General features: G+C 26.7%; 13 protein-coding genes across 13 annotated transcripts in view, besides 32 other annotated features; 9 read left to right on the top strand and 4 right to left on the bottom strand.

Moving 5' to 3' along the window:
* Positions 1-5: 5 nt before the first annotated feature.
* On the bottom strand, positions 6-521 carry CMU_038290 (uncharacterized protein; the record flags this gene model as incomplete). The annotated part of the gene is made up of 3 exons (XM_002139076.1): positions 6-260; positions 330-418; positions 482-521. The coding sequence occupies 3 exons, from the start codon at positions 519-521 to the stop codon at positions 6-8; spliced, it is 384 nt and encodes a 127-aa protein (XP_002139112.1).
* Positions 283-321: a sequence feature (AT_rich).
* Positions 452-472: a microsatellite.
* Positions 522-539: 18 nt separating the features above from the next.
* Positions 540-594: a sequence feature (AT_rich).
* Positions 595-687: 93 nt separating this feature from the next.
* CMU_038280 (glutathione peroxidase family protein) lies at positions 688-1,317 on the top strand (the record flags this gene model as incomplete). Its single annotated transcript, XM_002139075.1, has 1 exon — positions 688-1,317. One exon carries the CDS (start codon positions 688-690, stop codon positions 1,315-1,317), a length of 630 nt encoding a protein of 209 aa, XP_002139111.1.
* Positions 1,049-1,072: a sequence feature (AT_rich).
* Positions 1,308-1,387: a sequence feature (AT_rich).
* A 3-nt stretch (positions 1,388-1,390) lies between these two features.
* CMU_038270 (transmembrane amino acid transporter protein, putative) lies at positions 1,391-2,965 on the bottom strand (the record flags this gene model as incomplete). Its single annotated transcript, XM_002139074.1, has 1 exon — positions 1,391-2,965. The coding sequence occupies one exon, from the start codon at positions 2,963-2,965 to the stop codon at positions 1,391-1,393; it is 1,575 nt and encodes a 524-aa protein (XP_002139110.1).
* Positions 2,399-2,460: a sequence feature (AT_rich).
* A 125-nt stretch (positions 2,966-3,090) lies between the features above and the next one.
* Positions 3,091-3,114: a sequence feature (AT_rich).
* Positions 3,115-3,170: 56 nt separating this feature from the next.
* Positions 3,171-3,211: a sequence feature (AT_rich).
* A 29-nt stretch (positions 3,212-3,240) lies between these two features.
* Positions 3,241-3,273: a sequence feature (AT_rich).
* On the top strand, positions 3,256-4,299 carry CMU_038260 (uncharacterized protein; the record flags this gene model as incomplete). Its single annotated transcript, XM_002139073.1, has 1 exon — positions 3,256-4,299. The coding sequence occupies one exon, from the start codon at positions 3,256-3,258 to the stop codon at positions 4,297-4,299; it is 1,044 nt and encodes a 347-aa protein (XP_002139109.1).
* Positions 3,638-3,688: a sequence feature (AT_rich).
* Positions 3,870-3,933: a sequence feature (AT_rich).
* A 5-nt stretch (positions 4,300-4,304) lies between the features above and the next one.
* Positions 4,305-4,500: a sequence feature (AT_rich).
* Positions 4,501-4,622: 122 nt separating this feature from the next.
* CMU_038250 (uncharacterized protein) lies at positions 4,623-5,402 on the top strand (the record flags this gene model as incomplete). The annotated part of the gene is made up of 3 exons (XM_002139072.1): positions 4,623-4,677; positions 4,804-5,042; positions 5,205-5,402. The coding sequence occupies 3 exons, from the start codon at positions 4,623-4,625 to the stop codon at positions 5,400-5,402; spliced, it is 492 nt and encodes a 163-aa protein (XP_002139108.1).
* Positions 5,048-5,081: a sequence feature (AT_rich).
* Positions 5,105-5,203: a sequence feature (AT_rich).
* Positions 5,403-5,436: 34 nt separating the features above from the next.
* Positions 5,437-5,480: a sequence feature (AT_rich).
* An 83-nt stretch (positions 5,481-5,563) lies between these two features.
* Positions 5,564-5,635: a sequence feature (AT_rich).
* Positions 5,636-5,713: 78 nt separating this feature from the next.
* Positions 5,714-5,761: a sequence feature (AT_rich).
* Positions 5,762-5,773: 12 nt separating this feature from the next.
* On the top strand, positions 5,774-7,021 carry CMU_038240 (uncharacterized protein; the record flags this gene model as incomplete). Its single annotated transcript, XM_002139071.1, has 1 exon — positions 5,774-7,021. The coding sequence occupies one exon, from the start codon at positions 5,774-5,776 to the stop codon at positions 7,019-7,021; it is 1,248 nt and encodes a 415-aa protein (XP_002139107.1).
* Positions 7,022-7,034: 13 nt separating this feature from the next.
* Positions 7,035-7,082: a sequence feature (AT_rich).
* Positions 7,083-7,139: 57 nt separating this feature from the next.
* Positions 7,140-7,284: a sequence feature (AT_rich).
* A 212-nt stretch (positions 7,285-7,496) lies between these two features.
* Positions 7,497-8,681, top strand: CMU_038230 (uncharacterized protein; the record flags this gene model as incomplete). The annotated part of the gene is made up of 1 exon (XM_002139070.1): positions 7,497-8,681. One exon carries the CDS (start codon positions 7,497-7,499, stop codon positions 8,679-8,681), a length of 1,185 nt encoding a protein of 394 aa, XP_002139106.1.
* Positions 8,189-8,217: a sequence feature (AT_rich).
* A 264-nt stretch (positions 8,682-8,945) lies between the features above and the next one.
* Positions 8,946-8,975: a sequence feature (AT_rich).
* Positions 8,976-9,024: 49 nt separating this feature from the next.
* Positions 9,025-9,052: a sequence feature (AT_rich).
* A 401-nt stretch (positions 9,053-9,453) lies between these two features.
* Positions 9,454-10,629, top strand: CMU_038220 (uncharacterized protein; the record flags this gene model as incomplete). Its single annotated transcript, XM_002139069.1, has 1 exon — positions 9,454-10,629. The coding sequence occupies one exon, from the start codon at positions 9,454-9,456 to the stop codon at positions 10,627-10,629; it is 1,176 nt and encodes a 391-aa protein (XP_002139105.1).
* A 248-nt stretch (positions 10,630-10,877) lies between these two features.
* Positions 10,878-10,922: a sequence feature (A-rich).
* A 1-nt stretch (position 10,923) lies between these two features.
* Positions 10,924-10,980: a sequence feature (AT_rich).
* Positions 10,981-11,038: 58 nt separating this feature from the next.
* Positions 11,039-11,066: a sequence feature (AT_rich).
* A 68-nt stretch (positions 11,067-11,134) lies between these two features.
* Positions 11,135-13,189, bottom strand: CMU_038210 (PAN domain-containing protein; the record flags this gene model as incomplete). The annotated part of the gene is made up of 1 exon (XM_002139068.1): positions 11,135-13,189. One exon carries the CDS (start codon positions 13,187-13,189, stop codon positions 11,135-11,137), a length of 2,055 nt encoding a protein of 684 aa, XP_002139104.1.
* Positions 13,133-13,161: a sequence feature (AT_rich).
* Positions 13,190-13,225: 36 nt separating the features above from the next.
* Positions 13,226-13,281: a sequence feature (AT_rich).
* Positions 13,282-14,006: 725 nt separating this feature from the next.
* On the top strand, positions 14,007-14,903 carry CMU_038200 (uncharacterized protein; the record flags this gene model as incomplete). The annotated part of the gene is made up of 1 exon (XM_002139067.1): positions 14,007-14,903. One exon carries the CDS (start codon positions 14,007-14,009, stop codon positions 14,901-14,903), a length of 897 nt encoding a protein of 298 aa, XP_002139103.1.
* Positions 14,904-15,183: 280 nt separating this feature from the next.
* Positions 15,184-15,220: a sequence feature (AT_rich).
* A 39-nt stretch (positions 15,221-15,259) lies between these two features.
* CMU_038190 (uncharacterized protein) lies at positions 15,260-21,784 on the top strand (the record flags this gene model as incomplete). The annotated part of the gene is made up of 2 exons (XM_002139066.1): positions 15,260-15,269; positions 15,339-21,784. The coding sequence occupies 2 exons, from the start codon at positions 15,260-15,262 to the stop codon at positions 21,782-21,784; spliced, it is 6,456 nt and encodes a 2,151-aa protein (XP_002139102.1).
* Positions 16,270-16,290: a sequence feature (AT_rich).
* Positions 19,782-19,823: a sequence feature (AT_rich).
* A 168-nt stretch (positions 21,785-21,952) lies between the features above and the next one.
* Positions 21,953-21,990: a sequence feature (AT_rich).
* A 54-nt stretch (positions 21,991-22,044) lies between these two features.
* CMU_038180 (uncharacterized protein) lies at positions 22,045-23,472 on the bottom strand (the record flags this gene model as incomplete). Its single annotated transcript, XM_002139065.1, has 1 exon — positions 22,045-23,472. The coding sequence occupies one exon, from the start codon at positions 23,470-23,472 to the stop codon at positions 22,045-22,047; it is 1,428 nt and encodes a 475-aa protein (XP_002139101.1).
* Positions 22,129-22,153: a sequence feature (AT_rich).
* Positions 23,473-23,867: 395 nt separating the features above from the next.
* Positions 23,868-24,246, top strand: part of CMU_038170 (uncharacterized protein) — a gene marked incomplete at both ends in the record, with an annotated part of 1,218 nt that continues 839 nt past the window's right edge. Inside the window, one exon of the mRNA XM_002139064.1 lies at positions 23,868-24,246. Coding sequence (XP_002139100.1) covers positions 23,868-24,246 — 379 coding nt within the window.

Genomic DNA, 24,246 nt, shown 5'->3' with positions numbered 1-24,246 from the left:
TATATTTATACAATTTTTCCTATTAATGAATATAATATAGGTAAATTTTTGTCAGACTTTATTGATAATATATTCAAAAGTTGATTCCTATCTAAAATTTGTATATTATCTAAACTTTTGTTTTCTTCTGAATTTATATTCATTCCAGATTCACACAATAAAACTGAACTACTACTTGAATATCCATTATGCATTAAATATTCATAAATAAGAGAATTTATTATTATATTTTCCTTTGGAATACATGGTTTAGAATCCTCCTTATAATCAAAAGGAAATTACATTATAATAATCATAATTTTAATATTAAAAAAAAAAAATCTACATACCTCATCATTAATTGCAACAAGGATCTCAGCCATTAACTTGGCTTTAATTTCATTTAAAATACCTCTCTTGTCTAACTCACACCTTACCACTAAAATAGTCAAATCCACATTATTTATAAATATCAAGTCAAGTCAAGTCAAGTTATACATACCATCCTTTAAGTCATCTAGAGATATATCCTTTGAAGCCATTATATTCTTATATATTGCTTTTTTTTAATATATAAATTCTACTTTTATAAGTATTATTACTTATTTTAAAAATGCAAACCCATATTTTGCCGCCTAAAAAAATAGCGGTATTAAATTTATTGTAATATTTTATCTTAAAATGTAATAAAGTTCATAATAAAATCTAATGGGAAATTTTATATATCCTAGAACAGCTGCAAATATATCACCAGATAAATCATTTTATGATTATACTCTTAAAACACTTGAAGGAGAATTATACCCCTTATCATCACTTAAAGGAAAAGTTGTTATGATAACAAATGTAGCATCGAAATGTGGCTATAGTTATAAATATTATAACCAAATGGTAAGAATGCATTCTGTATTTGCTCCTTTTGGATTTGAGATATTGGCAATTCCATCAAGAGAATTTCTAAGACAAGAATATCTAGATCCAAAAGATATTCGTAAGGCTATTAATTCATTTAATGTTGAGTTTCCTGTAATGGAACTAAGTAATGTTAATGGTGAAAATGCCCTAGATCTTATTAATTTTTTAAAATTTAATACTCCAGAATTATATGATAGAAATAAAAATGAATTAAAAGCTATTAGTTGGAATTTCTCAAGATTCCTTGTTAATAAAAGTGGACAAGTTGTTGCTTTTAGAACAACAACAACAAGTCCTGAGGAGTTAATACCAAAAATTGCAGAATTACTTAATGTTAAAAATTATCAAGAATTACTTGACAAATATGATCAGGATTATCCTCAAACTATAGAATATCAAGCAGATACATGTAGTTTAAATTGAAATATAAAGAAAAAAAAAATCATAAATTATAATAAACATTTAGACTTAATATTAATTATACTATTATTTTGATTTACAAAAAAAGTTCATATGTAGCAAATATTGAAGATAATGAAGGTCCTATTACAGATAACATACTGAATGAAATGATGATGAAGTTTATAATAAATGATTTACTATTATACCATAATATATAGTATACAAAAACTGGATATATAGCTGCAGTAAAAGCATCTATATAACCACAAAATAACTCCACATATTGAGTACAACTCCTTGCAATATGAGATAATAATATTGCAATTAGTAAAATACTAATAGATAAATATACACGGTAATTTCTAATAATCCTGTATACTTTAGCTGCTTGTTCATCAGTTTGTATTGATATTAATTCAGAAGAATCCAAACTTCTAGCTTTATATTTATAAAGCTCCTTATAAATAGATGTCATTGTTGATTCTGTTGAATTACTTAATTTAACACACAAAGTATAGTCATGTTGATTCCTATCCTTAAAAAGTACTTGGAATACATCTTCTATTGCTAATTCTGACATATAATTAATAAGACCAATATCATTAATTATAAAATTAGATAGAGATATAGTAAAAAGAGGTATAATAACACATAGAGAAATGCAACTCAAAATACGTGAAAATCCCATTATATGGTCACAAGGAGAAAAATTCTGGGTAATATTATTCATAGTTGCTTCTCCAAAAGTATAATAGGCAGATATTGTCATTAATAATGAAAAAGATAATAAAAATATCATAGAAGCAGAAATTACATAAATACAACGTTTTGAACTACATTTCTTGACATTTAATACAGCAGGTACCACAAGACAATGACAAAGAAATGCATATGTTGCAAAAGAAAACATTTTAGATGCTTCAAAAAATCCATGCGAAGGTAATAATGCTGTTGGACCCATAATTGGAGGCATTGGACCATCATAAGGAATAATTATAGATCTGAAAAATACTGCACTTACAAGAATAAAAAATGACAATACAGAAAACCATCCCAAGAAATCTAAATCTGAAACTTTAGATTTTATTGAAAAAGGTATAACAATAAATAAAAATATAATTGAAAGTATATATTCATTTTTTAAATATTCCAAAAATTTTATTTCTGGATAACTGAAAGTAGCATGTGTTAATAAATCTATAGTAAAACTTCTTAATAATATAAAATATACTGGAAGAGCATAAGCCATAGATAAGAAGCAAATTATAGAAATAGCTTTAAAATGAAATTTCATATTTAATCTCATTTCACTAATTTCATCATTAGAAAGAATTATATCAGTTGAATTTGCTAATAAATATTCTTTTGTAAATAATTCACTTCTCTTTCTAATAAATTTTCTAAGAGTATGAAGAGCACTAGTACGTACCAATAAAGATGATAAATCTACTGCTCCTATTTCAAGAGATCCAACAACAAATATTGAATGGGTAATAATTGCAGATATTGCACAAATAATTAATGTAGAAATACCAAGAATAAAACCTGCCATCTTCATGCCATATGTTAAAAATACAATACCAGAACCCAGACAACCAGCAGTCATAGTAGCAAACGCTTTACTAGCGCTTCTAAAGCTATCATCATTCCTTTCTTTTTCAATATCCATTTTTTTCTTCTTCTCCTTATTTTCATTGTCAAAATAAGAGGGGATATTTACAATAGAAACGAAAATATGGCGCTTTTAACGTTATCCTCGTTACCTTTTTTGGCGGTATTTGTGTGTAGATAATGTAAATTATTTTTTATATTTTATAAGGTGTGAAATTTTAATCATTTATGTGCAATAAATCGATGTGTGCAAACTTTAGTTGAAATTTTAAATATAATATTAAATTCTATTATTAAATAATTTGGATATGGCCTTATTTTATCTTAAGGAAGTATTTTTTTTTTAAAATGAAAAATATTAAAATACTTCTTTATATCCTTCCTTTTACATTATTATTTCTTATACAGGATTCAGAACAAAATTATTATAGTGATTATAATTCTAAAATGGATACTGAAGCCTTAGTAATTCAAGATTTCTTGAAATTTCTAGTAAATAATGCTCTTTTCCCATTAAGTGCTGTTTCTCGAGGCTATTGTCTATACCAATCTGTTATATATTATTCAAACGAAAATTTATATCCAAATTTTGAGACTACAGCTTTAGGGGCTATCTTATTAAGTATAAATTGGAAACATACAAATTCTTTTATAAGTAAATGTAATAAATCACTTAAAATTATTGAAAATGATCTTTTAGGTATTAATCGAAACAGAAAGAATAATTGGGTAAATAAAACAATAAAAAATAAAACTATTCGTATAAAAAAAATAAAAATTTGCAATTTAATACATTCTTGTTTAAAATCTCTTGAAAAATATAATCAAATAGAACATTTACGTCAAATATTATATGTTGAAACTCATTATAAAAATCTTTATGGGAATTTAGCAGCTGAAGAAGAAGCTTGGAAAACTATTAAAATAATTAGACAATTATTGGAATCAAATTTATTAGATGGAAATATATATAATTATCTTAAATCATTTATTTTACATCATTATATAAATAGAATTATTATATATGCTAATTTAGAACCAATATCACTTTATGCTTCGATAGGACTTCTTAATACTATGAATAGAGATCATACTTTAAATAATTGGATTTTATCAGCTTCAAAATCTTCTATACATCAGTCTGCATATGATCCTGTTACTAATATTAGATATGATCCTAAAAAGAGTTTAAAATCTAATATTTATAATTTTAAGTATAGGACATGTATTCATGTTATATGGTCATCTAGGATATTATTAGAGAATAATGAACAATCACATTTATTTCTTGAAAGTTCAATGTCTAATTTAATAACATTTTTTCAAGATAGAATTGAATGGTTATGTTATAAATTATTTACTCATACAAAATTAGTTACAAAAGGTAACTAAGAATCTTTTTTTTTAATATTTCATAGATTTTCTATATTATTAAATTAATATTTAATTATAATTATAAATTATTATATTATTTACTAAATTATTAGATAACTATAAGATTAAGATTCTCCTATTTTCTTTTTCTTTTAAAAAATTAAAAATACTATTAATCTTAATAAGGAAATACATTATTTTAATATTATATATATATTTCTTCTTTGTTAAAATATCAGTCATTGAGACTTTATTATCAAGTTTTAACTTGGATACATTATTAGATTATTGGGTGCTAGACTGAATATATCATTATTAGTAAATTACACACTTATTAACAAATGTATAAAAAATATCTTTTTAAATACTTACTATATCATTTTATTGTTATAATAGGTATGTTAAACATATTTTAAAACTTCTAGGTAATAAATTAATCATGAGTTAAAAGAATAACTTTGTTTATTTTTATATTAACTCAACATAAAAGATCTAAAAAATACCTTTATTCTTATTTTATAGTTTCAATATATATATCATATGGAAAAAAAATTGATAACTTTATACAAAATTGGAATCATATTGGAATATATGAAGTGAATGTTCAAGGTTCTAATGATCATAATATAATTCAGAAAGAATTAAACATAGATACTGCAATAAATAGACAAAATATAACATCAAAGGATATCAAAAATAATACAGAAACATCATATAATCATATTATTACTGATGATATTATATGTGAATGTCAGATAACGGTAAGTTATATTTTTTATAAAAAAAAAAAATTAATAAAACAAGGGTATTCATTTTGTATGGGAATATAATAATTATATTATTATTAGTATCTTATATATTAATATTATTTACTAAATTCCTTAATAATTACAAATTTCTATTCATTTTTTTCTTTTTTTTAGAATGAGATATGTTGGCCAAAAGCAAGATGTATTAGTTTAGCTTCTAGTATAACTATTTTATCATTATTCTCAGTTATATTAGTTGCTTGGGTTTTACAAATACTAGTAGCTTATATTGCTAGTAAAGAATATACAAGAATAAAAGAACAGATATTAAATGAAAAAAAAACCAAAAAATTAGCTAAAGATAAAAGGTAGTTTATTACTATAATGCAAATTAGCTTAGTAAATCTAATAAATATTTTCTATTAATATTAAAAATATAAGAAAAAAAATCCCAATATATTGAAATATTTTAACTAAATCAAATCTTAATATCCTATACGCATTAAAAATTTAAAGTTACCTTAAAATAGATCTAATAAATAATTTCATTAATTTTTAAAAATAATCTAAAGATCCTATTATTTGAATTATAATAAAAATATATTCTGCGCCCCCCACCCAGATCTAAATATATATTTAGATCTAGATCTAAATACCTTTAAATAAACAAAAATTTCCTTCAGAAAAATATAAATAATAAGTTCTTTTAAAAATATAAACTATAAATAATTGGATTTTATTTAATGGCACATTCAAAATCAAAGAAACAAAGTTCATGTAATACTTCAGCAGAAGAAAAACAGGATGAAAGATTTATATCATTCATACCAAATTCAATTACTAGAATCTTGGCAATATTATCTTTTATTATAGCTTCAATTTCTTCAGTATATTATAATAATAGTGTTTTTAAAGGTATTATCAAATTTCCTGTATTTGTTTCTTGTATTCAACAATTTATTGGTATTATAATAATGTCAACTGCTGCTCTTATTAAAAATATGGTAAAAAAAATTAAAGAAGATGAATTAGTAGAATATAATAAATCTAAGGATGTTAACTCATTAACTAAACTTATTTATGCAGCTCCAGTAGCATTTTTCTTTTCATTTAATATTTCTTTTAATAATATATGTTTAACTCATGGTAAAGTTTCTACTTATGCAATGGCTAAATCTACAACTTTAATGTGGTCATTACTTTTACAATATGTTCTTCTTGGTATAAAAGTTAAATTAACATCTTTAATCTCTTGTGTTATTATTATTAGTGGTGTATTAATTAGTGCTTTTGATCCAAAATCACTTTTTTTAAAATCTTTAATATATGGTTGTATTTCATCATTTTCACAAAGTTGTTATAATATTACTCTTAAATGGATATTACCAAAAGTTAATAATGATTCTGTATCATTATTAAAATATGTACAATTATTTTCTGTTATTTTCTTTTTTATTCCAATGTTTGGTACTGGAGAATTAATACCAGCATTTACAACTTCTGGTTGTTTTGATTTTAATGATCCAAGAAGAATGATATATCTTTGGGGAATTATAGCAATATCAGCTATATTAGCTATTTGTGTTAATCAAAGTACATATATTGTTATTGGTTTAACTACTCCTGCTACATTTAATGTTTGTGGTTTAGTTAAACAAGCATTACAAACATTAGGTGGTGTTGTTTATTTAGGTGAAAAATTATCATACAGAACACTTGTATCTGTATGTTTAACTTTCTGTGGTTCAGCTTCTTATACTATTACTAATCATTTTATCTCAAAACCAAAAGTAACTGAAGAAGAACAAAAGATTATTGAAGAAAAATACAAGGAAATTGCAAGAAATTCCATTGGTACAGCATCAGATGTTTTTGAAAATGCTCAAGATGATATTATTAATATATCCAAAGTAGATGAAGAAATAATTCCACTAAAGAATGACATTGAACAAGGTCTATCTACTTCTAGAACTGATAAATCTATTCACTAAGATTAAGATCTACTTATTTATTTTATCAAATTATTATTTAATATCATTTAAAATATTAAAAGCTAAGGAATTTCTGTATTTCAATATTACCCAAATATTCTAGAAATCGTGCAATAAGATTAATTTATTTTATCAAAATCATCTAATTATATAAAAATTTATGTAGTTAATATATTGTTAATATATTTACATATTATTAGATAATTATAACTTCAATAAAATCTTATCAAATTTATTAGAAGTTAATAAAAAATTCTAAATTTGTCCATATCTAAGTTCTCTAAGTAACGGTATCTTCGAGCTAGGCGCTAAAAATTTAAAGTGGTATATGCGTACTATAGAAATATCTTGTAATACGTAATATCAATATATGTAGATAAGATCATTATTAAAAATCTTTTTTTTTATTGTTTTTGCTAATTAAGCTTTTAAATATTATTTAAGTTTACTTTTTTTTCTTCTCTTCAATAATAAGATGGCAGTAGATAATAAGACCCCCAATGATATATCATTTATGGGTCTCCCTAAATTTGCAACTGCCTCAATTGCTATTATTGTTTATATGAGTTGTTCTATTGGATGTGTATATTTAAATAAGTGGATATTAACTTATGTTGGACAATGTAATGGTTTTATACCTCTAGTACAGCAAGCTATTGGAGCTATAGTTATGAGAATTTGTATTTCTACTATGAATTTTTTTGGATATAGTGATTCTAATAAAAATAATGAAAAAAATAAAGAAAATAAGGAAAATATTCAAGAACCATCTAATTATTTTGTAAGGATGTACAATAGATATTATTATATTTTTCCAGCTGCATTCTGTTTCTCAGCTACTATTATTCTTAATAATGCATGTCTATCACTTGCAAAATTATCTACATATTCAGTAGCTAAATCTACAACGTTAATATGGAGTGTTTTATTTCAATATATAATGTTAAGAATTAAACTTCCTTTAAGTACTGTTTTATCATGTTTTATGATTATAACTGGAGTTACAGTTGGTTCATTAGATCCTACTACTTTAGCACCCCTTGCAGTTTTTGCAGGTTGTTCATCATCTATTTTCCAAGCATTATATAATACATGTATTGCGCGCGCATTACCATATACCGGAAATGATACTTCTGAAGTTTTAGTTAGAAATCAGGAACTTGCATCAATTATATTAATTATATATTTATTAATATCAGGTGAGATTGTATTTTTATTTCAGAATTCCCCTTGTTTTGATATATATTCTGCATTATTTTTAAAATCATGGTTAATGTTTATATTAACAACGATACTTGCTGCCGGTTTAAATAAATTTACATTTATGGTTATTGGTTTAACTGAACCATCTACTTTTTCAGTTATTGGTTTTACAAAAGCTGCTCTTCAGACTACCGGTGGTTGGTTAATATATAGTGATCCTTATACAACAAAGTCACTACTTTCTGTAACATTAACATTATCTGGTTCTCTAATTTATGGATTAACAAGATCCAGTTCTAAGAAGAATGAGAAGGAAGATATTGAACAGATTCGTCGTTTAACTAAATGTTCAGTTGCATCAATTGGAGATATTGAATCAACTCCATATTTAGAAGAGAGTATGGATAAAGATAGTGATAAATGTGAGAAACAGAAGTTAATTGTAAATAAGATTTGAAGATACAGATTTATTTATGGAAAGTCTTCTATTCTTATTATTATTAGATTTATATTGACTTTTAAGACCCAATTTTTGACATTTTTTAGTTTTTTTTCCTTTTTTTTATCTCCAAAGTTACCAATTTTCTGTGATTTTATTTTTGGATTAAGGACTTGTAGTTTGACTTTTTCATAAATTAGTAAATACGTATGATAAAGTACTAGTTGTAAAATTATTAGGATATTTCATTAAAGTGATATATTTTTAGGAACTAATATTCCCTTTTTTTTTTTACAATATTATATAATATTAGATATCTCTGATTTATTACTAATATCTAATTTTCTCTTCTCCCCCCCTCTTTTTTTTTTACTTTTATAAATATTATACGTTCTAGGCGCCCTTCTGAGACATAACTTATTGAAATTTATTATTAACTAAATTGCAAATATCCAATGGTGATAAATATTGATAATAGGATATATAACTAATATCTAATTTATAATATAATACGTTATTAGACACAATAGATATTGCTAGACTAGACATTAATGATATTATATTTACTTGTTATTATAGTGGTTTGATTTATTATACATAGTGGGTATCTACTACGATAATATATTAGATAATATTATAGACTACTAATAATGCACTCCATTAGTGGAGAGATGCAAATAGTTACCTCTCACTATGATTAAGAAGACGACAAGTTAAACTATCAGATCCTAACTTTACCTATATTTTAATTCTTTTTAATTCAGATTTTCTTATTAGAGTTGTTATAAGGATGACTGGAAGTTTTGGAAATAAATCTAGTTCTCAAGATGAGGTTAGATACTGTTGTGGTTTATCAAATATGGTAGCTACTCCAATTGCTATGGTTGCATTTATTGCATCTTCTATTGGATGTGTTTACTACAATAAGATGTGTTATCATTCAAATATACCTTTTCCTATTTTCATGTCTTGGGCTCAACAATTAATAGGTATGTTGGTGATGTCTACATTTTTAACTATTAGAGGTTTAGTAAGTGGTAATAAAGAAGTATCTGCTAATATCCCTCTTAGTAAACGTTTACATAGATATAAATATGCAGTATGGGTTGCTTTATGTTTTTGCATGAATATTTCATTTAATAATCGATGCTTGATGTATACTAAAATATCTATGTATGCTATTGCTAAATCGACTACTGTATGTTATTCCTTGATATTACAGTATTTATTACTTGGAATTAAAGTTAAACTATCATCTGCCCTATCATGTTTTGTTATTGTTGGAGGTGTTATAGTTAGTCTTACTGATAATACATTTGGACTAAATCCTAAAGCTTTCCTTTTAGGTACTATATCTTCATTTTTCCAATCTTTTTATTCTATAGCAGTTAAATATACTGTACCTCATTGTGATAATTCTACAACAGAATTATTACTACATGTACAAGAACTTTCTTGTGTTATTTTCTTAATAATTGCTTACTTTTGGGGTGAGCTTACAGAAGTATTAAATTCTCAGATATTTGCCTTTGTAAGTGCTCCATCTGTAGCTTTAAAATTATGGTTAAAGATGGCTGGTTCAGCTATATTAGCTATATCTCTTAATCAATGTTGTTATTTAGTTGTATCTTTAACAACTCCAGTAACTTACAATGTTATTGGTTTAGTTAAGCAAGGTTTACAAACAGCAGGAGGTTTCATATTCTGGAAAGAACCAATAAAACCAGGTCCAGTTATTGGTGCATGTTTAACTTTCACTGGTTCAGCTTTTTACACAACTACAAAATTGTGGGATACAAATTCATCTAAATCAACTAAACAAGAAGAGATTGTAAAGGAACAAGCCCGATTATCAGTTGGTACGGCATCTGATGCATTTGAAAATCCAATACCAGAAACCGAAAATAAGACAACTGAGAAACAACCACTTATTGAACCTGATAAGTGTGAGAAAGGTCAATCTTAATTCCAATTCTTTGAGTATTTTTGAAATATTAAAAATTGACATTAATTCGGAAAAATTTAGTTCTAAGAGTTACATATTCAAACTCTTTCTAGAACATGATTAGTAATAAAAGAATTGGTATGAGGTAGGTTCTAGATTCACCTCTATTGTGATAGATTGAATTCTAAGTTTGATTTATGGAATACTGAATTAATTTCTTGACTACATGTATTAGAATATTTAATGAGATGTTACATATCTACAATATCTTTCTTCTTTTTCTCTTCTTTTTTCTTTTTCTTTTTTTTTTCTTTCAAATTTATTAATATTTACTTTACACTTTTTTTTATAAGTTTAATATTCATTATATTTCCTAATATATGGTTGGTTATTTAAGGACATAAACCATAAAGTTTCTTAATTTTATGAGAATAAATATTAATTGATAATTATTATTTCCGTTATATTTGAAGAAATATTTATTTTATTAAGGAATTGAAACACTTATTTATTCTTAGTTTTTTTCTCAAAAGAGAGAAGTACTAAATATAAAGAAAGATATAAGAATTACTCCTAATGATGGCACTATTTTCCATGCTTTAGATATCATTGAAACATCAACAACTATATTACCAGCTGTAACATGAACCAAAGTTTTTGAATATGAATCTTTTGAATTAAAAGGTATTTTAATCGGTGTATTAACACCCATTACAATTACATTACTATTAGGAATGATCATATTCATAATCTTATAAAAAATATTTGCATTTGAATTATGAATTGAATATAAGATACAATTATACGATGATGTAAGTATAAAGACTAAACAATCTGAATATAAATTGCAGTATACTTTACAAATTTGATCTAAATGTTCTATATTAGTTGAATTTAATTGAAATTGTTCAACTATATATAAATTCTGATCATTAATATCTACAGAATATCCATACCAAAAAGAACTACAAACTGAAGGTCCAATAGTTACATTAGGTAAATGATAAGAGAATGTTTCACCTGGTAATACAGCTTGTTTGAAACATGTATTTGAACTAGAATTATAAAGAAAATATGAATTTAAACCTGTCATATTAAGAACTAATGCTTGACAATCTGCTGCACTCTCTGCATTTGTCTCACTCATTTGTACTGAATAAGGTTCCTCTAACAGCTTAGTATAAAGCCCTACATTATGGAAATAACAAGGGCATGCTATTGGACCTGTTATAATTCCTAATGTATGTACATTTCTTTGAAAAGAATAATTTTCACTTGAATAACCACTACAAATATTTTGTTGATTGTTATAACTCCAAAATATACAATCACTTGTTTGACTACAAGTATTTTGACATTGACCTGGACTAATAAATGTAGGAATTGAGAATATTAAAGTACCTGAAAATCTTGAACCATATTCATAACAATTATTGGAAAATTTAGATATAAATAATGGAGCCCATGAATTCACTTCAACAAATATTTCAATATTAGAACTTATACATGGAAAAATTTCTGTAATTACTACATTATTTATATATATTATTGCTGAAGAATCATAAATAGATCTAATAAATGTAAATTCAATTGTCATACCACTAAAAATTTTGAATGGCATACTTTGAATCTGAAATGAATTATGAGACTTAAAAATATTCAAAATATCTTCATATGTCCCAGAAGTAATTTGTTGAGCTATAGAAAGAGTTCCAGAAGAGCTTAGTGATAAAAACATACTTAAATTATCTTTGGGACATTTTAATATTATATTAGCTTCTGCAAAATTAATCCCCATCAAAAGACTTTTAATATCATCTGTAGATGAAAGCATCAATCCCCCAATTTTCCATGCAGATCCAGGTGTAAAATCCCATGTAAATGATGAAACTTTATTTTCTAAAGGTATATTTATATTTGGAAAAGGTATTTGATTAGAAATCCATGAGGTACCAACAAGATAAATTTGACCCCATGAAACATTATCAATAAAAATATCACCAAGTGAAAAAGGACATGAAATTCCAATAGATTCTACACTCATAGTTGCTTTCTCATTTCCTATTCCATAAAATTCAAATGTATAAAATCCTTCTAGTGATAGAACAGGGACTAAAGTTATTTCAAAATAAGAATTTTCTCCCACATAAGGAAATATTCCATAACCCCAACCTTTACTAAAGTCACCCTGGGAGTTAATAACTTCAAAGGTTCCACCAGAAATATCTATTATTCCACTACTAGATAATATTGGATTACTAGTTATTGTTAAATTCCCATCTGTAGGATCATTGCAATTTAATATAATTTTTACACTACAATTAGCTAAAGATGAAGATGATTTATTTTCCATACTGCATATACTAGCTCCTACTACTTTGATATATGTAAATGGTGATAACGCTCCATTTAATATCTCAGCTCTATAATTCGTAGAGTCTGAACCCTTACTTGTTGGAACTACTAAAGGAGGAAAAGGACCATTATCTCCATAGTTAGGTACATCTAATAATGCTAGTACCTCATTATTTTTAATAATATATTCTAATAATAGTAAGAACCAAATTAATATAAGCCTCATAACTTAATCATATATAATTGTACCTATATTTACACCTTAATATTATTATTATTTATAGAATTACTATTTAAGAAAATATTTAGATTAAAAATGGGTTAGTATCTTCCTAGAAGCCAGAATACTTAATAGTGTGGATAATTTATAATACATATTATATCATTTGTAATTAATATCTATGTATTATATATCAAATTAGCTACAAATTTATGCAAAGAAAGTGAATTTTGAAAACTATACTTGATAAGTGTAAAAAGTTACTTACCCGCCTAATAATTATAGTCAAACAAGAAAGACCGCCTTTATTTTGCAAAACTCGATATCTAAAAATAGTTACCGCATTATAGTCAAATATTAGAGACTTATATGAAGTTATTCAATGAGGGTTAATATTTACTGCAATTCTATCGCAAGTTAAGAATAATAGAGGTTAATTTAAGTTATTATTATATATGTAATATTGTATATTCCTGGAGTTATTAAAGATATAAAATAAGACAGGGATATGGAAAACATGATCTTCAAGATTTTAATTTTATTTATATCTTTATTCTCATACATTATATGTTTAAAGGATCAATATTCCTTAGACTTACATAATATAAAGGGTAATTCAGATTATTCCAAAAGTAAACTGGAATATATAGATGAGTTTATTATCCCTGTTGATACTACCATCATAGAATATAATTATAATTATCCTCTAATTAATGTCAAAGCAAAGACTGGATTGAATATTAAAGATTATGAATTGAACACTAGTAAGGTAGAAATAACCAATCATTCATTATTAGACAATTTTACTTACATAGAATATAAAATGAAATTAGATAAAAATGGCCAATTAATATTTGATAAAGTGATTCATAATGGAAATAATAATATTCATTTAATAAATGATAATATGGAAAAAATAATTAGTGATAGAAAGGAACTAGATAAACGGTCAATACTTGATATCTCAGAATTATATACTAGCTCAACTAAAGTCAAAGATATAATACCAGAAAATCTATTGTGTGAGATTTTATCTAATTGCACAGATATAGAATTTTTTGAAGTACCATCACTTATGAATAATGAATCTTCTTATAAAGAAGAAAATATACCATTTAAAGAAAAAAAGATGAATAAACATTCTAGACAAGGGGAAAACTCTTCTATTGTGGATAGACATTTAGAGTTTAATGTACCTATTAATGAATCAAAGAACTCTACAGTCGATTTTATTATAGAAGATAATATGTTAATATTTGATAATTCTACTGAAAATATTGAAAATATAGTTATTGAACAAAATACTGATATTGATATTTTAGAAAATAGACAAGTAAAACCTGATAACTTAAACAGGGTAGATGATTTATTTTTATTAGGAGCGGTTACAGAAGAAGAGGAAGCATATTATAAGAATTTTCTAGAACCTGTTATTAAGGAAGTTCCAAAAGTTGCAGATATCTCCTATAAAGATACTCTAATTGTTGTACTTGTATATAATGCTATTAAACCCACTATTCCTAAAATGACCATATCTACTGTAATAAATAAACTTATCACTGATGATAAGAAACTTACGGGTAAGAATTGGATTCGTCAGTGTCCCATTAAGATAAAGGACTTGTATAGATCTGCTAAGGTTGTTGCAACAACAAATATCCAATTAATTTGCGATGATCTACTGAGAAGGTTAATTATACTCTCTAGAAGATATAATTAAACCCTTATAATATAAACTATATAGTGTCTTTTTCGTTGTTGGTGATGTATATTAGATAGATTATTTTGTTTACTTTATAACTAATTTATATAAATATTTGAATGACTTATAAAAAGTATTGGAATTTATGCGGCACTTAGGTGGTGGACATGTATATTTGATGCATGTAAAGTCCCGCTATATGGCGGGTATACGAGTAATATTTACTATTAAAGATCTTTATAACTAAAGAAAAGCTAAGATAAGGAGTTTTTACAACTAAGTACCCTTATTGAATTGGTTTATAAATATTATTATGATATAGAATATAATTATTTGAAAAAAGACTAACAAGGAGAAATTAGGTAGTGCTGATAATGTTCAGTGGTATTAACAGATCTTCATGTTCCATTCTATTAATATTACTGATCTATATAAAAAACTGTGGAACATCAGATAATTCTTTACTTAGTGGAAAAATAAGTCAATTGGATACCTCTGATTCAGTTGGAACTGTCCCACAACATGGGTATCAACTATCAGTAACAGAGGAATTGAGTAAAGAAGGTAATCCAATGGATTCAAGTATATTTAGAAGTGACAAAAGTATTCCGGAAGAAAGTGAGACAATGACAATTAAGAAAATGGGTGAAGTTTATTCAGATAGTTTAGAAAATTCGGAATTAACAGGTATTTCTCCCACTTCATATAAAATAGGTAATGAATTATCTAATAAGTTTACAGGATTATTAAATCAAAAACCAGAAGATATATTAAGTAAATCAGCTAGTTTATCATCGAATTTTATTGGAATACAGACATTAAATTCAAATCAAGGTCCCAGTTCATCATACAATAGTTTACAAGATAATACACCTGAAATATCTGCTTCACAAATTACACAGGCTCCAGTTCAATTAATGCCATCAATGAGAAAATTTTCAGATGTTTCAGATCCTTCTATAATTCCATTTACTCCAGTAGATTCAGAAAATGATGTGTCAAGTCTTATAGATGGTAGTGTTAACCCAGAAGATTCTTCAGAGTTACTAGATAAATCTATAAATTTGGAGAATTCTATGTTAGAAGCATCACCTTCTATTATTCCTGAAATAGATGAATCTATTCCAAGAACAGATGTTACTTTACATAGTTCACTGTATGGTATGACAGCTTTATCTGGTGATCCTCCTGATATTCCTGAGGAACTATTGTTAATAGAAATAAATATTAATGAGGCTCTTTTTAGCTCTGGTTTACCTATTTCAAGTGCAGATATAACTTTGTTTACTAATAGAGTGATTGCACAATATCCAGATGTTAATTTAAAGTCCTTTGCTACTAAGATAGCTCGAAGTAATTTCTTTGAGAATATTCCAAACAATCCTAATTATTTTTTTAATATTTTGGAATGTATTTATCAGCTTGAGAATATTTTATTTCAAACAAGATTTGTGTTGAATCCTTTATATATAGTAGACATTATAAATGGATGTAATTCTATTCGAAATATTCTTAATATTGTGGATAGTAGATCTGTTGCTAGTAGTGCAATAAAATTGGGAATCAGATATCTTACATTACGCTTATATAATATATCACAAAAGGATATTATAGACATTTTGAATGAAGTACAACCTCTTCCTGGTTATTTAGATCAGAAAGTTTTTTCTGAAATTGAAAAGGCAATTATAAATGATTTTGAAAAAAAATCACAAAGTGTACCATTCCTATTTAGTTATTGGAGATTAATTTTAATTGAACAACTTAAGCTTATACATCTGGAACCTCAAATACATTTTGAACAATTGTCAAATAATTCCTTAGGTTTATTTGATATTTTACTCGAAGCTTTGTATATAGATCCAATGAGAATGTGCCCTTATGTAGTTGCAATTATAGTATACCATTTACAACCTTTCCCTCATCAGGAGATACGTTTAGCAATTTCAAAAATTCAGACTATTTGTCTAGCATTACTCAAGGATGTAGGATATGCAGAAGGAGCTATATTAAATTCTTTAATTAAACCAACAAGTGAAGGTTTTGAATTTTTGGATATTCATATAAGTGGGCTGCATTCTGGTTATGCATCTTTAATATATTTTCATCCTAGTTTCCCCAGATCTCCTCAGGATTTTTCATGGGAATTATGTTATAAGATATTTACTTCAATTTCTATGGTATTATATAGTGATAATACAAAGGTAATTTCTTTATCACAAATTTGTACAGCAATTACAAATATGCAGCCATCTAAACTTGTAAGAGAACGTCTTATGAGCATTATTAATGTGCCAAAGCAGATAATGAATAAGATCATTAATATTCAAGATGAATCAGAATTTTTAAAAGTATTGGCTACACGATTAGATCTTAAGTTAAACTTTATTCAAGATATATTTCAAAAATTTGTTTTAGGTAATCCAATATTGTACATTAAATATTTCCAGAATATATTTAACAACTCTGTTAAACACTTCATTGGTTTAAGAGGTGATTCAAGATATTCTACAACTTTAAATAATGACAGAATACCACAAATATCCACTAACAAATTATTTAAAAGTATTCAAAAATGGAGTTCTATTCATTCTTACTTTTTATCATTTTCATGGTCAGTCCCAAACTCTATAGAAATATTAGGTGGTTTCTATAAATTCACCTTAAGTAACTGTGAATCTTTAATGTTTCAAGTGTTTCGCAGATCATCTTATTCTATCAGAGGTAGTATAGTAGACAGTCTGATATTATGTATGTCTATCTATTCAGTTATGTATAATCAAAATATATCTCCAGTTCTTATTCAAAATTATAGTATTGATAAACTCCAAAATTCTTTGAATATAAAGATTGGGACATGGATTCCTACTAAAATTGAGTGGATGAGAGCTATATATGTGGTACTTGAGTCTAGGTTAAGAGTAATTCCTAGTATTTCAAATTCTCAATTACTTAGTAATGCAATATCAGAGGATATTTTCATGTGTCATTTCTTGATTTCTAAATACATGCATGGATTACTGCTAGTTGACAAATTCAGAAAAGCTTTAGAAATGCAGCAAATTCAATATTTAGTATCGGATAATACTTTTATTTTTAGTCTATGTTCAAATATTTTTATGGGGGCACATGCTACAAAAGAAGAAGTTATAGAATTAATTTTAATATCTACAGTTGTTGAGGCAATTAGGCAATTTGGTTTTAGTCCAGATTTTCAAAAGATAAGGGAAATTATAAAACAACGAAAAATTGAATTTGCAGAGAATAAAAAAAGTCAAGGATCTATTCCAGAAGCAGGCGTTATTCTTGAAAGTATTACTTCCTACTATCCTCAAAAGCTTAGGAATGTTATGTTAAAAGCCCTGAGTGAAAATCTTGGATTGCAACATCAACCTCCGTATTATATTAGAGCTTTATCATTTCTTAAGCAATCTTTAACTCAGAATGGTTGTTCCAGCCATGAAGTTTTTGATTTCTCTTATTTATCTCCCAATGAATCTTTGGAATATTCATCTATTTCATCTAGTAAATTCAAATATTTGGTGAATTCCTGTTTATCATGGAAAAATTATGGCTATTTTAATCTTATTTCTTGTACAATGGCTCTAGTTCATGCAAATCTTTGTTCTACATTGCAGCTTGCTCTATCTACATCTGTGAGTGTAGCTAGACAGTTAAATTGGCCTGATGAACTTATATATCTTGTTTTATCTGTTGATAATATACTTGAGAAATCAAATCCAACAAAATTACAAATGATTAATTTTCTTAAGCAGTATATAAATACATATCATTTATCAACTTTTGAAAATATTAAACAAGAACTTTTGCTTGTACAGCGAAATTTGGGACATATGGAATATGAATTAGCTAATCCTACACAGCCAGATCAAATTGTTGAGTTATCTTTGAGTGAAAATAATTTCAGTGAGGATAGCTCACAAACACAGGCAAATGTAGATCTTCATATTGCAATGGGGCTCTGTTCAAGTATATCCAAATCTGGAATAGAACTTTGGAATCATAGAGTTAACTTTATAAACAAGTTTCAGGAATATAAAGTAATAAAAAGTGTAGAAAATAAAGATCAGATTCCTAGTGTTGATTCATACATAGATAATCTTGATCTACTAGCAGCACCTCCCACTTTTACATCTTATAATATACAAAAGCTGTTTAGTAATCTTCAAATTATGAAGTCTCTTTGTTTCCATAAACCTCAAGGAGCTTTTATATGTGATATAAATACTAATTCAGGATTACCAAAGTTAATAGTTAGTAATCCAAACGACATTGCTACGCTTGGGACAATTTCTATAATGATCCCACCTCCTGGTATCCAGGTTCAGTCTTCAATTACTCTGGAAGTTGCTAATCCACCTTCCTATGCATCTGTGTGGACAAAGATTACTCCTAAAGGCAATCTTAATCTTTCAATAATTCTAAGTACCACCTGGAAATCAGATTTAATTAAATATGAAACTTTATCAACCATGTATTTTCCTTATAGTGGGTTTTATATTCGTTTAATACCCCCGGTATTTAGAATTACGATTAATAATATAGATTCTTCTGTAAGTAAAAGTGGTTCAAATGAAAATATACAGCTATTAGAAGGTTCATTATCTAATTTAGATAGATCATTATCAGGTATTGGAGATAAATCATTAAAAAATGAGATATCTGATTCTAGTAAATTACTAGAGAATTTTGAAAATAAGAAAGAAGTTTCTGCTTCTTTATCATCATCTTCATTCTATTTATATTCTCCATCACCTGATTCACCTCATACTAGCGTCGAAGAATCAACTTCCGTTTTATCAGGATCTAAATCTACAGTTCTTCCAGGTATATGGCATGAACATTTGGGGTATATTACTTTTAAGCAAGTTTTAGATTTTATTGATATATTAATGAAAATTTCTAATTTAAAAATTTCAGTAGAATCTGTGGTTTTAAATGTATTATGGACCTTGATTGCATCTCTTGTCTCTTTTTGGTCTGTAAATGTGAGCCATTGTAAATTGAATTGGAGTGTATTATATATTTATACTGGGAGCTTAACGATAAAAAAATTTTTATTCCAAAGACTCTGGCAAAGTATCTTATTAAATTCTAAAGATGTCTCCAAAATCAAAATTAACGCTGTCGAATATATAGCAAATTTTCTTCAATCAAAGCTTTCTCCAACTATGGTTAGACTCTCAGATCTGGGGAGTGCTGATCTAAAATCTCAGGAATCTTGCAATGATAAAGATATTATTTTACAAATGGCAAGGAATCTTGCAAGTAAGATCAAAAACTTTGAAAATTTAGTAACTAATGATATTGCAACAACATGCCAAAATATTGCACAAATAGAACCAAAAAAAGTCGATTGCAGTAAATTGGCTTGGGGGGATGAGTATAGGAATTATCCTGAAGATCTTTATGAGTGGCCAGTAATAGATACCCCAATTATAGCTCCTGAAACAAAAATAGTTAAACTTAATGTTACCGAAACAATGGATTCTAAATCAGAAAATTCCAGGATTTATACTAATAATAGTCCAAATTCTCCTATTCCATTAGTACAAGAACTAAGTAGTCCAAATTCTCCTATTCCATTAGTACAAGAACTAAGTAGTCCAAATTCTCCTATTCCATTAGTACAAGAACCAAGTAGTCCAAATTCTCCTATTCCACTTGTACAGGAGTCAAATACTAATAATCCATATTCCCCTATTCCATCCGTAAAAGATTCCAGTAATCAATATACTATATTCAATGTAGATGATAGCTCTCCTAACCCACTTAAAACGAATAATGATAATTCACCTGGTGTATATGGTACAAGCTATCAATCTCTAATTGAGTCAAATCAATATAGTCAATCGGCTGTCCCTGATAATAGTGCTAATATTGCTAAACTAACTCCTCAATTAACTCCGCCAGAGGTTCCATCAAAGTCTACGGAAGATCTCTCTAAATACTTTACAAATAATGCATTACCTTCGGGAGAGGTTCAGAACTATCCGGAATATACAAAAATATATAAGGACAAAACAATAGAATCAGATTCTATCTATTCAGCAGAAGACTTAAATGATTTAGTTTTAGCTCAAGTTAGTACTAAAGATTTATTACAGCTTCCAATATTCCCTAAATTAGATATAAGGTTATCTGAGCAAAATAAGTATGAAATAATGCAACTTCAAGCAGCTATAAATCCTTTTGCTCTTAATCTTTTAAAACAATTAACTTTATGGTCTTCTGAAAAATCAGGTAAACATCCAGCTAATGTACCCAATACAAGCATAAAACCTTACTTTCTATTTATACCTCCTACTCCTAATAATATACCTGACTCCATTCCAAAACTAACGAAATATTTCATGATAGGTGAAGAAGTTCTCCTGTTTACTCTACAACAATTGCAGAGGCTTGAACTAATAGAGGAGAAAAAAATTAGTGATATTAGTAATGTAAAAATAAGCAAGGCTAATCTTGCAATAATGAAAAGTGCACAAAGTTTACATAATATTCACATCACTGGAACTTCAAAAACTTCAGTTAATCCATATACTAGTCCACATCAATATGCAGAAGTAAATATAGGGTTAGGGACTTATGTATCGTCAGAAAATAAAGATATATCTCCTGTATCAGGCTTTAATCAGGGAATTGATCAAGCAGGGCATCATATTAACTCTCCACAAAATAATTTTGGAACTCATATTTTGACTTCTGATGAAGTGACGCATCCTACATATTCAACTTCTAACTTGTCTCCAGATCTTAAATATGATGGATCACCCAATCTTCCAACTTCATCTGGATTTGAACCTTCTTCATTTTCATATTCAGAAGGTATACAGTCCCCTGTAGAACAAAGCCCATCATCTCAAAATACTATGTAACGACCTATTTCTGTAGTTATATCTCAATTATTTTTAACTAGTTAGTTAAGTATCGCTAAACAGAATATAAACATTGCTAAATTATTCTCCTGCAGAAGTTAGAGAGGTTTCTAATGTCATTTCAAATGATGTATGCGAATCCAATTCTAATATATCCATAGAATCTAGTTTATTTTATATAAAATCTTTATTTTGAATATTTTAAACAAACCCCAAATATGAACATATAATGATGTCTTACAATATAAACTAGATTTTACTTAATGATTATGATAGGAAATGTAGGCATTTGAAAAAGTTCTCTTCAGTCTTTCCATATATAATGCAATAGTAACAGAAGATAGTATTATAAATATATTTAATAAAATAGCGTCAAGTGTAATATAATGCAAATTTCCTAGATTTAGCTGAATGTAAGGATCTAAAAAGCTGTAGCCTAAAACAAATACCCCTGCAATAGTAGATGATACTCCTTGCAATGTATTTAGATGGGTATAACCATATGTAGACGTAAAGAAGCTATAAGGGCATCCTATAAAGTAGGAATAACAAAAAATACACATTACTAGACCTAGTAAATGCAAATATAAATTAAAAGGAATTAGGGTCGAAAATACCAATAAAATAACCAAAGATGACACACTAAATAAAATCAAAAATACGAAAATTCCCACAAAGTCTACAATCATACCTGTTAATATTGCAGCCAAAAATGCAAAACCTAATAAATATCCAAATATATTATTGATAAAATCTGTATATTCTATATTACCATTAGTCTGATTTATAATCATTGACTTCATATTAATTGTAAAATATAAACGTAGAAACCACATTATAGAATATATAAATATAAAAGAAATAGTAAGGAATGAAAACAATTGCTCCTTTAATGGTAATGTCCATAATTTCGGGATAGAATATTTGCATCTATTAATCTCAATTATTGGAGTCTTCTTATAAATACACATAGTACTTTCCAAATCTTCTTCACTTTTATATAATGAAGATTTATACACCTTTTTACAGTAATCAATTTCTGGAGTTACAAAGGGTACTTCAGGAATTATATAATAAAACATAATAAGCCATAATGTTGATAGGACACAATTCAATAATATCACAAATTGAACTATAGTTAAACCAGGTATTAAGTTATCTTGGTTAGCAAAAATACGAGTAATTAATTCAATTAATTGAGTATATATAAAGTTTAGAGCTATAGAACCACCAACTAATGCAACAACTAAATGTCTTCTAGATTCGTAAAAAGCTGATATTGATGATTTAGATAATGATAATAATTGAGTAGATACTCCCCATAAAATCATTCCCAAAAATGGACCATAATAAAAGTATTTTTCGAAAAAAAAACAAAATATCCAACCTAAAATATAAATAATTGTACCTAATAAAGCAGTCCTCCTATTATTAATATATTTTATGCTATAACTACCCAAAATTCCTGATAATAAAAATGAAGAAACCCCAAGTGTACAAATATTATTGAAAATCATCATCCTTTCTGAATTAGATAACCATCCATATGAATTATTTCTTAACCATAGTTCCTTTAATGCTGTAGGTAATAGAAATGGAGCTCCAATAATAAATGAAGATAAAACATATAGGAATACCAATATATTAGAACTAAATCCAGATAATGTTTGGCTCTTAATATCTTTCATAACGTCTTTTCTATCTAAGATTCCAGATTAAATAAAACATAAAAAGAAGTACTGAAATCTAAATAACAAGACGAAGTGGATACCGTGGCGGTGCATATGTCGTATAGAAGACAATAGATTTAGTAAAAAAAAAAAAAGAAAAAATAATTCAAGTTCACTATTAACAAAAAAGAGACAAGTCTTAAAGGAGGCAGAAAACAATTTAAAAATAATCCTCGACAATTCTATATTAATTCTTAAATTATATCTAGTATTGACTCTTGTCAGGAGATATTTCTAGTCAATATTCCCCGTCTACTAAGGGTTAAGTCCCGCTAAAGTTTCAAATTAATAGGAGATCGAATGTATAGATTAGCTTTTGTACTTTAGTGAGAAAGAGGCAACTAACTTGTTAAATGAATAAATCTCTAAATACTGAGTCCGAAGGACTAGTTCCCCCTGAATTAAAAGAAAGTCCTACTCTAAGAACTGAAAATAAAGGTTTAAGCATATATGAAGAACTTTTTGGAACAAAGGAAAATCCTACAGTGATTCCATTTCCATCCATAATAAAGAATCCAAAAATTTATTTTCCTTTAATTGCAATCACAGCATCCTTAACTGCAGGCCATATACAAAATCCAGATGCTGTAAGGGAGTTATTTTTCCGTTGTGGAGGATTTTCATATGATCCTGATATAATTAAATCTGGAAAGGCAATTATATATATTAACAATATTATTGCAGCTGCTACTGGTGTAGCTTTTCTTGGAAATTTCATTGCTGGATCAATTG

Source organism: Cryptosporidium muris, genomic scaffold, assembly GCF_000006515.1.
Source record: "Cryptosporidium muris RN66 scf_1106632373453 genomic scaffold, whole genome shotgun sequence".
NCBI classification, from domain to species: domain Eukaryota; phylum Apicomplexa; class Conoidasida; order Eucoccidiorida; family Cryptosporidiidae; genus Cryptosporidium; species Cryptosporidium muris.
This window is presented reverse-complemented; position numbering and strand designations above follow the sequence as displayed.